Source organism: Pogoniulus pusillus, chromosome 9 (assembly GCF_015220805.1).
Source record: "Pogoniulus pusillus isolate bPogPus1 chromosome 9, bPogPus1.pri, whole genome shotgun sequence".
In the NCBI taxonomy this organism is placed as follows: Eukaryota; Metazoa; Chordata; class Aves; order Piciformes; family Lybiidae; genus Pogoniulus; species Pogoniulus pusillus.
In genome coordinates, this window is record NC_087272.1 from 7,810,505 (window position 1) to 7,824,585 (window position 14,081).

The following is a 14,081-nucleotide window of genomic DNA, read 5'->3' on the forward strand; positions in this document are numbered from 1 at the left end:
GCCCGGGGAGGTGGTGGAGTCGCCGTCCCTGGAGCTGTTCAAGGCAGGATTGGACGTGGCACTTGGTGCCATGGTCTAGCCTTGAGCTGTGTGGTAAAGGGTTGGACTTGATGATCTGTGAGGTCTCTTCCAACCCTGATGATACTGTGATACCCTTGTAGAAGCAGCTGATGAGCTTTAGCCTTGATTTAGGCACCTATCAAAACCAGTGCTGCAAGGTAGTCCCAGCTGTTGGCCCCATGTGTCTGTCATCAGAGCAGCTCTGACCCTACGTTGGTGATGGACTGTTAATAGGTATCCCTCAGTGAGTTCAGAGAGTTATGGCTCAAAGGAACACAACAAAAATAAGTGCTGTGTTTTAGCATTGTCCCTGTTGGTTTGTGGTGCTAAGATGCCCTTTCCTGCTGCCTGGGTAATACTTAAACGTGTCACTTTCCTCTTCTGGTCAAGGACTGGAACATCTTCTGTCACACGTGTCAACATCTGAGAGCTTGAGCCATGAAAAGCACTGTTCACCTTCTGATTAGCTTGAAAACTTTATTGTGACTCATGTTCAGTTGGCAGAAGGGCAAATCTTGGTGCTCTTTGCTGCGGATGTGGGCTGTGCGCGCAGCGATGAGCGGTGGCCGCTCCGCCTCACGAAGCTCAAGCTAGCAGAGCGCATGGGAACAAAGCTCGCTCTGCCTAGTTTTCGGAGCGCGGTTTTTGCCTCGCTGGGCCCCTCTGGAGAGGGCTGGGGTCCCATCCCCAGCGGCTCCCTCACCGCTGGCCCCGCACGGCCGGCACAGGCTGAGGGGCAGGGCGCTGCGGGCGCGAGCAGCGCCGCGGGCCGCCAGGTGCCCTTCGGGGGGAGGTGCGCGCGCGGCCGCGGCCGCCTCTGCTGGGGGCAGGCAGCTCCGCTGCTGAGGGCAGGCGGCTCCGCTGCTCCCCGTGCGGCGCCGCCTCCGCCCGGCCGAGCGTGGGCGGGTACGGAGAGGGGCTCGCCGCCGCTCCGCCGCCGTTGTAGCGCACACGGCGTCCGAGGTAGCCGGGCTCCCGGTGACCCGTAGTCCGCCCGGCAGCGCGGCGGTGGAGAGCGCCTTTGCCACCGCCGCCCGCTCCGCAGGCCATGGACTTCTCCTTGCGGCTGCTCCTGGTGTCCTGCCTATCCCTAGGAGTGGCCGGAGAGTTTGACAGAGGGTAGGTGCCGGCTTGCTTCCGCGGGGTGAGCAAAGGGACGATGGTCGGGGACCGGCAAGGAAGCTAGGTTTTCCTCGGGTAGGTCGGAGCCCCCGTGAGGAGAGCCGAGGGGGGGCCCCGAGGTGTCGCCTGGGCTGGGGGCTTCAGCGGTGGCTGTGACGGCCCCTGGGCTCTGAACTGCCGCCAGAGCGCTGGGGCGCGAAATGGCGGAGGGGGGGCTCGCTCCCGGCCCCTGGGACTGCCTCTCGGCTCCCCGGAGCTTTCGGCGGAGGCTTCCCCGGTGCGCCGCCCCACAGCCGCGAAGAGGTGCCTGCTGGCACCCCGTGCCCTGAGGTACGGGGCGGCGGGACCCGGTGTCACCCGCTGCCGCTCCCGGTTTGACCCCACCACGGGGGTGGCTCGGCTCCGTCCGCCGCCGTTGTGCCGCGCAGCGGGAGTGCCGCGCCGTGCTCGGCAGCCTGAGCCCGGACTTGGGGACAGAAAGTTTCTTGCTCTGGCAGAGTTGCGTCCTGCAGGAATTAAAAGCAAAGCGCTCGGCGTGCTGCAAAAATAAAATTAGCCTATTGACGCCTCCGGGCATTTGAAACAGAATACGGCGGAGGCTGCAACTCAAGTTTTAACATGAAGCGAGGCGAAAAATAAATGCTGGGAGAGCCTGTGCCTCATGGGCTGTGCCGAGCCGTGTCAGGTGTAGGGAGCGGCCGGTTGGAGAACTTCATGGATGCTGCAAGGGGCCAGGGGCTCGCCGCAGCAGTCCTGCCTGCCCACAGGTCAGTCAGCATGAGCCCCTCTTCAAGGGCTGCTTCTTCAGGTCTCCTCAAATGCAGCGTTTGCCTGATTTCAAGTGGTTATTAAATAACTTTAACCATTTAAGTCAGTACCTTTTGACTGCTTGAGACTGTGTGGACCAAAGAAAGACTCCAGCTCATCTTTGGTATTTAATTTTTTTTGGACAGTTTTGGAAGCTTTTTAGACCCCCCCAGCCCCCCTTAACGTTTCACATCGAAAACTTGGCCTTATATTGTGAGATAAACCAACGCTGGAACTTTATGGTGGTGCTTTATTCAACATCATACATTTTATATTTCAGACTTACACAGAAGTTACTTTATACCAGCCTGGCAGTGGCAGCAGTGAGCATATTGCAAGGCATGTCATTTTTTTTCAGGCTTTCCAAAGTTATGCTAATTATTTTTTTCCCTATTTACGTTTTTCCGAATTGGGAATATAGTTCAGCTTAGAGTAGTTATTGCTTTTTTTGTCTGATGTTTGTTGGTTTTGTGGTCATATATGTTTCTATGCAGGGGAGTTTTTTTCTGGTCTTCTGTCATTTGTTTTTCTTGGCCAGTCCCAAAGTATATTCACTGGGCTTTTTGGAACTCTCTTGTTCAGGTGGCCCAGACACATAGTCTCTTCTGCAGGACTCTGCCGGTTTGGAAGTAGAATTGACTGCTGCTGGGGCTGGGCCCGATTGTCCTGGGGACAGTGCCAACGTGAGTATCATTGCTGCTGGGGCTTCTAGTTACTTGTAGAAGAGGCTTGTACACACCTAGTCACGTCTTTCACAGGTTTACACACATTCTTAAACTGCAGGGCTTAGGCTTTTGCACGTGTGAGTCTGACCTACTTAGAAGGATGCTGTCACATGAAAATTCTGTTACTAAGTGTACTAAAAAGTGATGTAATCAAGTAAGGTAAACTTGAGAGTAATAAAAATTTGGAAATTTTGAAAATTCTATTACTAAGTGTACTAAAAAGTAATGTAATCAAGTAAGGTAAACTTCAGGGTAATAAAAATTTGGAAATTTCCATTTGGTTTCTGGTTTTGTTCATGCTCTGGCCTAATAACCCTGATGCAACACTACTGTGTCATGTTGCAAATGCTGTGGTGAGAACATTTGCACCAAAGAAGGAGACCAAAATTATTGATATTTTACTTAAAAAGTTGATGGAAATGTTCCAGTTAATACTAAGTTCAAACACTCTTTCAGTAGTGCCAAACTGAAGGAATAAATCCATCGGACAGCATCCTTGTACTGGGTCACATGTAAAGAGAAACAGCTCTGAGATTCTCACGTCTCTCTAGAATCCTTGATAGAATTGCAGGATAACCAAGTAGATGAGTCTTCATCATTAACTACATCTTGGAAAGGTATTCTGTGGTGGCAGCTAGCACTGTGTAGAAGTTGAATTTGTTAGGAGTGTCTTAGAGACCTCAGCTTGTTAAAATCGCAGCTTTTGATAAAAGGAACACTCACTCATGTGTTAAACAGTGCATATATGAGTGATATTCCCTAAGGTTTTTCAGGAATGAACCTATAAGTACTGGTCCTCATTTTTTTAATTTAGGTACAAATATCTGCCCGCTAACTCATTTCTCTGCCAAGCCATTTTAAAAACAAACCAGGTATGAAATACTTCTAAATTGCTTAGTCTGCAGGGCAGTGACTGTAAGTGGTGAATATTAGGGAAGAGATAGAAAAATAGCATTGGCATTGCAACTGTAGGCTCTCAGCAAAGGTTTTGTTCAAATCTGTAAACAGCAAGATTGGCTTCTTTCTTCCTAAATGTGTTAAAAGCCCACAATGTTTAATAGGTACATAAGATGGCTGATTAAAAAGCTATGTAAAGTACTGCTGAAACATAACATCCTTAATACAGTATTTGGATGTAGAGCTCTCAGGTTAATATTTCTCAAGCCATACTATGAATTATTTTGATGTTTAGGACTGTAACTGGTATGAAGCAGTCCTTTCCTTGGGATGAATGTTTGTAGAGAAGGAAGGAGAGCGTGAAGTAGGTTGGTTGAGGCTACTCCATGGATGATAGAAACTGTGTCCATCTCCCATAATGTAGTTCTGTTTGAAATCTAAATGTTCAAGGCCACAAAGGCTTAACTGAAAAGTTATCAATAATTCACATTGCTTTAAAAAATGCAACAAGAACAAAACAAAAAACCTCCCAGACATTAAAAGAGTCTTGCAGACAACCTGTTTGTCTCGTGTTGTGACTATAAATAGCAACTCATATTTAGGTGGAAGTCAGTTTCTCTTACCAAGTCTCGTAAGTGGTTGCATTTTTATGATCTTGGAAGATAGGAATAGCTATCAGAGATTCATAATTGAAAGCTGAAAACAAGACAAAAGTAATAGTACACTTTATACACTTTTTTTCACTCTTTGAATTTTGTACTGCCAAGTTTTCAGATACCATAAATGCTCTTTTTTTTAAGGCTAAAGCTAGAGGAATTCCCACCACCTTCCACTGCATTTTAGTCCATCATTCACAGATTCATTTTCCATGTGCATTTCCAAGGGCAGAGATGGATCTTATGTGGTCATCTCCAGTAGTTTGGTCCAGACTTTCAGAAGAATTCAATTATCAGGTGTCTAAATGCTGGTGGGGTTTTTTTCCTGTTTTGTTGACATACTGGGTGCTGATAATTTTTGAATTGCTGGTTCAGAAGAGACTCAGATATTTGAGTAAAGACCTTATTAAAAATTTAGACTCTCTTTCTAGTTTTTAAATGGCAGCCAAACTCTTAGCAAAATAAAGCAAGGAAATCTGCCCCAGTTGTGGGTGGTGAAAATTCCAGTCATATCACAGAGTGGGAGATTACGTTAAATGAAAGTGAATCTTGCTAGTGCTTGCAGCCAAACAGAAAATCTATAGTCAACTCTACCTTGGGAATGTGATGTTCAGTATGAAGGATTAACCTGGCACAGAAGGCAGCATTCCAGGCCTCAAAGGAAAACTTGAGTGTTTTACTGTACTGAGGGGGTATATAATTGAAAAAAATTCCCAAAAGTGCACAATTATTTCTCCTGCTTTCTCTGTGGGGAAAGGCAAACCTCTTGCTCCTGTCCTCTAAAGGAGTGGCATAAATAGCATGTCAGAATTCCTTTACTAGATGTGCATTTTCTTTGCTGTCTCTAGAACAAATTGCATTTGCACAATGAAAACAAGTCTAGAATCAGGCTTAAAAATAACTATTGAGACACACCATACAAATAGAATTACAGAATCAACCAGGTTGGAAGAGACCTCCAAGATCATCCAGTCCAGTAAGTCAATAAAAAGAGACAAAGCTGTAAATATTCAGACAGTAATGCTACGCTCTCTATTAGTGAGCTGGAACTGCTTTTCCCAAACTAGTTGAGCCATCCTTGGTATGTCTGCAAGTGCTATAGCATCTTTGGACTCTCACCTGCTTACTCATGCGTAATTTACTGTGTAGACACTAATTACCTGTAAATTTATCTCAAATGTAAGGTAAGAGCTGTGCTAGAGCCAGAAAGTAGCAAGAACATAATCTCCAGTACGTGTCAGGGTTGTCCCACTGTCCCACCTCTGAGCTATGATGAGCCATGGGCAAGTGATCATTACTGTAGCTGGGTACATTTTCTGCTGTCCAGCTGATCTGCTCTACTGGATAGATGTGGTAATGCCCTCTGCCCATGGCTATTGAGGGGAAAAAAAGTGTTAGTTTAAGCCAACTATGTGATTTAAGGTAATGGTTTAATTGTGCCAAAGGTTTAACCCTGTATATATCAGCTCTAACAGGAGTGTGGCCTGGCTGACAAGCAGCAACCTATTAAACCTTGGTAAATGAGTGCTCCTGATCTTCCATCCATTATCCCTTCATACAGTTGCAAATGGAAACTGAACTGTGTTCGCTAAACTTGCCTTTGTGAAGAATTACTCTGTGGAGTAATTCCTTTCATGTTCCTTTGACTGACACAGGAGTGCACACAGAGCATGATGGTGCTTACTGCTGCTTAGTAACGCAAGTCAGCGTACCTCAGCTGTCTTCTTCACGTTGTAAACATGTAGGAAGAAGTTGAAATCAGGTCCCTCCTTTAATTTATACTTTTCTTTTAAAACATCCCCTGCCTTCTGTTAATGAATTCCACCAATCAAGTCTTGGACATGTAAGGAAGTGTGCGTAGGTCTGATCTGTCTCTAAACTTGCTTCCAAAGCCTATCGGTGTCAGCTGTAACATCTCAGCGAATAGAAGTATTCCCATTTCAGTGACATGAAGTTGCCCTCCTCAATGCCCTTGCCAATTTTGGTGAATGCACTTAGATGTCCCTCTGAAATAAGAGCTTTGAGATAAATGGGATTTTTTTCCCCTTCTTTCAGGTTGTGAACACTAAAGTCTGTTTTGAGACTGATACAAATGTAGACATAATTTCAAAGGGGCTGAACAAACATAACTCAAATTCATTGGCATTTCTTACTCCTTTTAAATTGCAAATCCAGCCACACATTTAATGGCTAACCTAGATTTAGTACTGTGGATGTATTCCATCACTGGCATAGCTGTGTAGCTTTTCTGAAGCTTTTTTCTGGTAAACCATGACTATTGGTTAAACCTGGTGCATGGAAAACCTAATTTGAAAGCAACAGAAATGTTGAAGTGTCATCTCTTAGTTCGTGTGATGTTAACCTCCCCTTGACCCTTTACACTGATAGACTCACAGCATCAGTGCTTTAACAGTAGATGATAAGTATCCCAGTTGAAATAAGTCCAAAAATCCCATGTTGCTGTCTAGTCTCCAGTCAGTCTCACCTCTGTGCCTGGTAAGATCATGGAGCAGATCCTTCTGGAGGCACTACGGAGACAGGAGAATAGTGAAGAGGTGATTGGGTACAATCCACATGAGGAGAGGCTGAGAGAGCTGGGGTTGTTTAGCCTGGAGAAGAGGAGGCTCAGGGGGGACCTCATTGCTGTCTACAACTACCTGAAGGGAGGTTGTAGCCAGGCAGAGGTTGGTCTCTTCAGCCAGGCAACAAGAAACAGAACAAGGGGACACAGTCTCAAATTGTGGTGGGGGAGGTCTAGGCTGGATGTTAGGAGGAAGTTGTTGGCAGAGAGAGTGATTGGCATTGGAATGGGCTGCCCAGGGAGGTGGTGGAGTCACCATCCCTGGAGGTGTTGAAGAAAAGCCTGGCTGAGGCACTTAGTGCCATGGTCTAGTTGATTAGCTAGGGCTGGGTGCTAGGTTGGACTGGCTGATCTTGGAGGTCTCTTCCAACCTGGTTGAGTCTGTGATTCTATGATTCTTGCTATGAGGACAGACTGAAAGAGTTGGGGCTGTGCAGTCTGGAGAAGAGGAGGCTCTGAGGTGACCTTCTTGTGGCCTTTCAGTATCTGAAGGGCGCCTACATAGAATCTGGAGAGGGACTTTTTAGGATATTAGGTAGAGACAGGACTAGGGGGAATGGAGCAAAACTGGAGATAGGCAGGTTCAGACTGGATGTGAAGAGGAAGTTCTTCAGCATGAGAGTGGTGAGAGCCTGGAATGGGTTGCCCAGGGAGTTGGTTGAGGCCCCATCCCTGGAGGTGTTTAAGGCCAGGCTGGATGAGGCTGTGGCCAGCCTGCTCTAGGGTAGGATGTCCCTGCCCATGGCAGGAGGGTTAGAACTAGATGATCCTTGTGGTCCCTTCCAAACCTGACTGTTTCTATGATTCACTTTCGTCTTAACAGGTAGTATTGGGAGTAATAACTCTGAGACTAATCACCCAAAAGCCTATCTGTGAAGAAAGGCTATGCTGATAGAGTGCTTAATGAGATGTGTGTGAAAAATAGGGCTCTTGTCTTGCTTATTTATGTTGCTGTTGTGCACACTGCAAAATTATACCTCAGAGCAAAAGCAGGGAGTACAAAGAATTTGTTCTGGATTTCTTATGTTGCAGTAGGAGTTTCTGACTTCTGTAATAGCGTTTTTGATGAATACATTTTCAGTTCTTAACTCCTCTTGCATTGTAAGGCAACTGCATCTATGGTACAGAGTGTGTTGTCCTAACCCAAAAGCCATTCAGTGGATTTTAAGGCATACAGGGGAGATCAAGTTGGGGTGTGCATCATCGCACACATCTTACACAAACACACTTTATCCTGTGTGCCAGTGTAAAACAAACAAGAAAGTGCTTTAGGAAGCTGATTCAACTTTTTTATTAAAAAGAAATGCTACCCAGCATAAATTTTCATGGTTTGAAATACCTTGGGGAAGAGAATCTCCAGCAGTTGTGGGGCTGGAGCTCAGCTCTTTGAGCTGTGTGAGGAATGTCAACTGCACAAGAGAAAACAGTCATCCGTTCTTGTATTCTAGGCACTGTAGTCTAGGATACCAGATGAAGCCTGTCCTCTCACCCCCCTACTAGGATGTCTGTGACAATATTTTGCAGTGAAGGCTGTCTTCCTGAGTATTTCTCAAGGAAAGGTTAATCTTGACCTTGTTGTCCTTTGCTAGGCTAGAGGTGGGCCAAGCAGCAGGAAAGTCCTTGGAACTGCTGCTGACTGACCCTTGTTCCTAATTTGGTGTGCAGAAATTGACTGTGAATATATACTCACATACTGAGCTCTGGAAGCTAGTTGTCCTGTCAAAAAGCTAAAGTGGGATAGATGATGCACTTGTTTAATACAGAGACTTCTGTGAGAAGTAGTGGGATGCTTTTTATTTGTCATTGTGAAGAGTCTGCCCTTCAGTTTCCAGCAGGCCATGCTAGGGGTTGTCAGAGAAACAATTCTTTGTGGATGTTTTTGCCACTAATCTTGATTCCCTGAAAGTTATTCTTAGAGGTAACGGTCTATCTGCCTTGATTTTAGCTGGCTTACAAATATCTCTGTAGTTCTTTTAGAGGCTATAAAAACAGTTGCCACTGTCTGTGTGTCTTTTGTGAACAAAATACACCTGCTGCATGCCTGTTTGTGATTGATTTCAGTGTTAGTTACGTGTAGTCAAGGTGCACTAAAGTGTAGCCTGCCTTTTGCTTCAAAATTTTATCTGCAGTTTAACAGCCAAGAGCTTTTACATAGATTTAAAAACATTAAGCAAGACTTTTCTTAGGAAAGACAATATAAACCAGCTTGAATTCTCATTCTGGGTTACAGTTTGGACAACTCCTTTGCTGGAGGTCATAGCAAAAGATGCCTTCTTTTGAAGTGTTTGTACACTAGAGGACAAAATTTCGACCAATGGAAGATGCTTATCAGGAATAAAGTGCCACTGAACATGGATTTTAGAAGAAGTGATGTTGCTTCATCACTTAGTTCAATGTTTAATTCTTCTTAAATGATAACAAAACCTCTGTTGATTGTCTTGAGGAGGGGTTGTGAAGATGAGTGTGCTTCTTCAGAGCATCCATCTGTGCTGAGGTTTGAGTATTCCGCTTAGGGAGCAAAACAAGACTAAGTCAGCAAAAGGTTTTTCCACCACCTTACAGTAGAACCAGGCCAATTGGTTTAAAAGCCTAGGGACAGAGCAAACGAGAATGTATGCAGTGAAGTAGTCCACCAATGAAAGTATAAGTCAAGTCATCAGTGTACATTTCCCCTTAGCACTGCATCATGAAAAAATGTTAACTGAAGGATGTCAGGTTAGCATTTAGATTTAGTCAAACCTAGTAGAAAGCATAACTATTTCAGTAGGCTCTTAAGAGGACCTGCAAGAAAAAGGAGAGGCCTTGTACAAGCTGATACAGCAGATGCAGGTATAAAACCAAATGCTTTGCTGGGAACTGTGCATGCTGCTGCCTTCTTGTCTGTACTGCTGCTCCTCTCCTAATGAGCTTAAATGCTGCATATCTGTACTGTGCAATCTGTTTATGGAGATGCAAGGGGCATGGGGAAGAAGGGGTGAAGGGTTGGCTGTGCTCTCACTGATGCCTGGGAGACTTTGTATAACCAACAATAATGTTGATGGGAGTTTACACTATAAATCATCTCATACATCAATGTGAGAAGCTGTCATGAGCTGCTTAGAACTTACGTTTCTTTCTCATAACAATGCTTTCAGTGTCAGTGGCAATTCTGTATAGCCCAAGATGCACAAAAATAAACCACTGGTTTTGTCAATAACAGACCATGGAAATACTGGCTTCCAGGAGGCTGGCTTGCTAGCAGAAACCTGCTTCAAGTCAGTAAGTTTTGTTGCTGAAAATGTGGTTGCAAGAGTACAATCTGTCTTAATGCATTGTGTTGGGAATGCTTACTGAATAGTGATGTGTAGCATGTCTGCTACTTACAAACTGACCAGTATTTTTGTGCATCCCTAGTGTTTTTCAAAGAAAATACAGTTAATACAGAATTGCAATACTGCTTGAATACTGCTATGCCAGAAGAAAAAGAGGTTTTGCTATTTTTATTCAATTCTTTTTCAGTTTAGAAGCTTTAGGCTATTATTTAGGCTACTGTGTTAAAGACACAGTATCCTTTTCCACTTCCCCGCTGCATTCATCCTGCACTTTATATACGGAACAGTAGCTTTGTGGTCCCAATTCTCTTCCTGAGGAAATCCCAGCAGGAGCATGATTTGACCATTTACAACTGTAGTATATTTGTATTTGCAGGTTCCCTCAAAACCTAGCAATACCTGGGGAGCCTCTCTCCACTATAACAAATCCTCAGGGACTTCCTGGATGAGAGTAATTTAAACCAACCTAAGTTGCAGCCATAGCAAGCCCTGAAGTGTTAATCACATACAACTTAAAACACAAAGACCTGCTGTTGCTAAAGTCCCAGCCCTTTATAGTAAGACTGTGAAGCCTAACAAGCTATGCTGCTAATGTTAATTTTATTGGCAAATAAATGGATTTAAAGTAGGCCTGAGACATAAATCTTTGTTTCCACCTTATTTAGCTGTTGTAGCATGTCTCGTTTCATGTGGTAGTAAGAGCTAAAAAAGGTCTCTAAGGATTAGTTTTAATGTAGATAACATTCAAAATTTAAACATTATAAAACTGACCAGTAAATCTATATGCTGGCAGTTTTATTGACTGCAGACATTGCAATACCTATGAATAGTGTAATTTTAATTACTCTCAAATTAGCACCCAGCTGCTAACCCTTTACGCTTGCCCTGTGGAGACACAGCGCTAAAAATACATGCCTATATTTAAATGCAAGGATACTGTCTCTTTAAGAAACACATTTATGGTCTGTTGATAGAAGCATTGAACCTAAACTGTGAAACACAAGAATTTTTACAGCTGCTGTACCATGTGAAACGTGACAAAGTCTGGCTCCTTCGTTGATTGAATAAGAATAGCATCACGTCATTACGTTTAATTCCTCTTGTGTCCCAGAGTCTTTGTGAAGTCTCACAACGAAATACTGCTCTAAGGTGTTTCCATTTTTAAATGTGTACCAGAGTTTTGATTTATATTTTTCATTTCAGAAAAGCTCTGAATGTTGAATGTGTGTTAAGTCTCCAAGAATGTAACGAGTTGATTAAAAACCTCAGTCAAGTCTATCCTCTTTACAAGGGAGAGAAAAAAAAAACCATTAAAAAGCTGGAATTTCTTTTCTTGGATATTTGTTTTTCAGCTTTCTACGTCTTAAGGCAGAGAATAGCCAGCCTAAGGTGCCGGCCCAAAGGTTAGCTGAACATATTTCTTGAAATAATTTTGGCAAGGTTATGACTTGGAATTACAGCCTCTCAGTCCTGAGTTTACATGGAAACTATCCTGTGTAACAAGATGATGTAGATGTGCTTTTGTTATTTGACTTGTTTTAAACATTCATTTGGGGAAGAGGAAGGGGAAAGGAAATGCCAGGGGAAGTATAGGCTGGATGTTAGGAGGAGGAAATTTTTGACAGAGAGAGTGATTTGCCATTGGAATGGGCTGCCTAGGGAGGTGGTGGGGTCACCATCCCTGGAGGTGTTCAAGAAGAGACTGGATGGGGCACTTAATGCCATGGTCTAGTTGATTGGATGGGGCTGGGTGCTAGGTTGGCCTGGATGATCTTGGAGGTCTCTTCCAACCTGGTTGATTCTATGATAAGGCTGTTTTGTCCTAGTCTTCTATCCAATAAGATACTTATTTTCTGAACTTTCCCCGCTCTTTCTTCTTTTTATCTCACCCTCAAGCCCCAGGCAGTATTTTTTTCCTTCATGCAAATTGTTTATTCTCCCAGCATCACATTTACAAGCTGTCAGACTCGGGAGGCCTAATTTGCTTTCATGGGATTGAATCATGTGCAGTGGGAGATCACTTTGGGATGGCTGAAGCACTTAATGCACTCCACTGTCTGCTCTGCACCTCTGCGACAGGTTGTCATTCCCACCACGGGGAAGCTGCTCTACGTCAGTGTATAGCTGGGCATGTTAGAGCAAAAGGAAATGAGCATTTGGTACCCATGGCTGCAGTCTGGTGCTGCTTAGGAGCTGATACATCTTGCTTACTTGTCCCTGTGGCAGGAGTACCAGCCTTTAGAAAGGGAGCAAAGCAATCAGCTGACTATCCTCCTGTGAAAGTCAGCTTTGTTACTGTAGAACAGAATTTACTCTATTGAAGGCACCTGGGTTGTATGCTAATAAGCAAAAGTGCAACAGGGCCCAGTTGTTCTGCCACCATACATGGAGGCACTCATGCTAGCCTGCTTCTACCTGCTGCAATTGAGCAGACACACAGAAAGATTCAGGCAACAAACAGGCATTTGAGATGATAAAGCACTACTCTTAAGCAGTTACCCTGAGTCACCTGGGAAAGCAAACACAAAAGCAGACAAAGCATGAATTTTTTCTTGCTTTTCTGATTTTGTGTTACGTTAGATCAAACTTTCACTGATTTTTAATGCAGAAGCATTAGATTAACTTTCAGTGACTTCATTAAATTCTATTGATTTTGGTATTATCCATGCTTAGGTTATGCATGCTTTTACGTGCTGTTCTGAATCACAAGGCATTCATGAACCCAGAGTCTGGATTTGTCTGTACAGTTTAGAAGCATATTTGGCAGGGGTCACAGACAAGTACGGAATTCCCTGCAGTAGAACAGCCCACACTGGTTGCAGTTCATCATGTCCATGTGCTGCTAGCAGAATCCTGTGTGCAAACTGAGTAACCGATTTACCTAGGCAAATGTAGCAGTTGTGCATAAAAAAGGCAAGATTGGACGTGGCACTTGGTGCCATGGTCTAGACTTGAGCTCTGTGGTAAAGGGTTGGACTTGATGATCTGTGAGGTCTCTTCCAATCCTAATAATACTGTGATACTATGAAAATTAGGAGCTGCTTACTGAACGAAACTCCTCCCTGAAGGTGGCCAAAGCCAAGCTGAATGAGGCTTTGAGCAGCTGAGTCTGGTTGAGAGGTGTCCCTCTTCATGGTAGAGTTGAGGTTGGAGTAAATGACCTAAGGTCCCTTTTAACCTAAGCCATTCTGTGAAGTCTAAACATGCATTTTGACCACCCTTGTTATTAAGAATGTTAAGAAGAAGAGCATGTGATTTGTGGCAAAATAGTCAGGCATTTAGATACTACCTATTTTGTTTGATGACACTGTCAGTCTCTAGTTACAGGAGTTGGTCAAGGATCTTAATTATCTTTCGAAATGCAGAGCAAAGGAATGCTTTGCATATAAAAATCATCTGCCTCAGCCAGACTTACTCATCTCTGCAAAGATGTTTGTTGTGCCTGCTAGTATACTTACTTGGGAAGCAAAGTGGTTTCCTTCAGAAGTCATTCTGTAGTGTGAGCTGGGGGTATGACTTCTCTTTACAGCTACTGATAACTGTGTGGTAAGTTAACCTTTATGTGTTCTCCTGCATATGCATGTAGTTGAACAAAATATACATAGCTCTGAAAGAGCTGCAGTGATCCATTCCACAAATTAGGCCATACATTTGGCATCCTAGATCCAAATTACTGTGAATAAGGCAGATGAATTTTCTTGACTGTGTTTATGCAATTGCGTAATTTGCAAAGAATTGCAAAAAGTAAATAGGAGGAGGCAGAAGTGAGCTGAAGTTGGCTCTGAGGAAGAAAAGTCTAGACCTTGAGGTTGTGGCCTGTTAGCAACACAGGAAAAAAAGGAGCTAGTTTCAGGTGAAGGAGGAAGCCTAGAGGACAGCTGCTTTCACCAGTGTGCCAAGTCTTGCTACCAAGTTGGTGCTG

General features: G+C 44.1%; 1 protein-coding gene across 4 annotated transcripts in view; it reads left to right on the forward strand.

Annotated features, from left to right (window-relative positions):
• The first annotated feature begins 871 nt into the window (after nt 1-871).
• The window catches only part of NPNT (nephronectin), a 59,671-nt gene continuing 46,461 nt past the window's right edge, over nt 872-14,081 (forward strand). Inside the window, exons 1-3 of one of the 4 annotated variants that reach the window (XM_064148443.1) lie at nt 872-1,179; nt 2,572-2,672; nt 11,512-11,562. In XM_064148443.1, coding sequence (XP_064004513.1) covers nt 1,109-1,179; nt 2,572-2,672; nt 11,512-11,562 — 223 coding nt within the window. In that variant the 5' untranslated portion in view covers nt 872-1,108. The remainder of the gene's footprint in view (nt 1,180-2,571; nt 2,673-11,511; nt 11,563-14,081) is intronic. The other 3 variants (XM_064148441.1, XM_064148444.1, XM_064148442.1) reach the window with 3 other exon arrangements.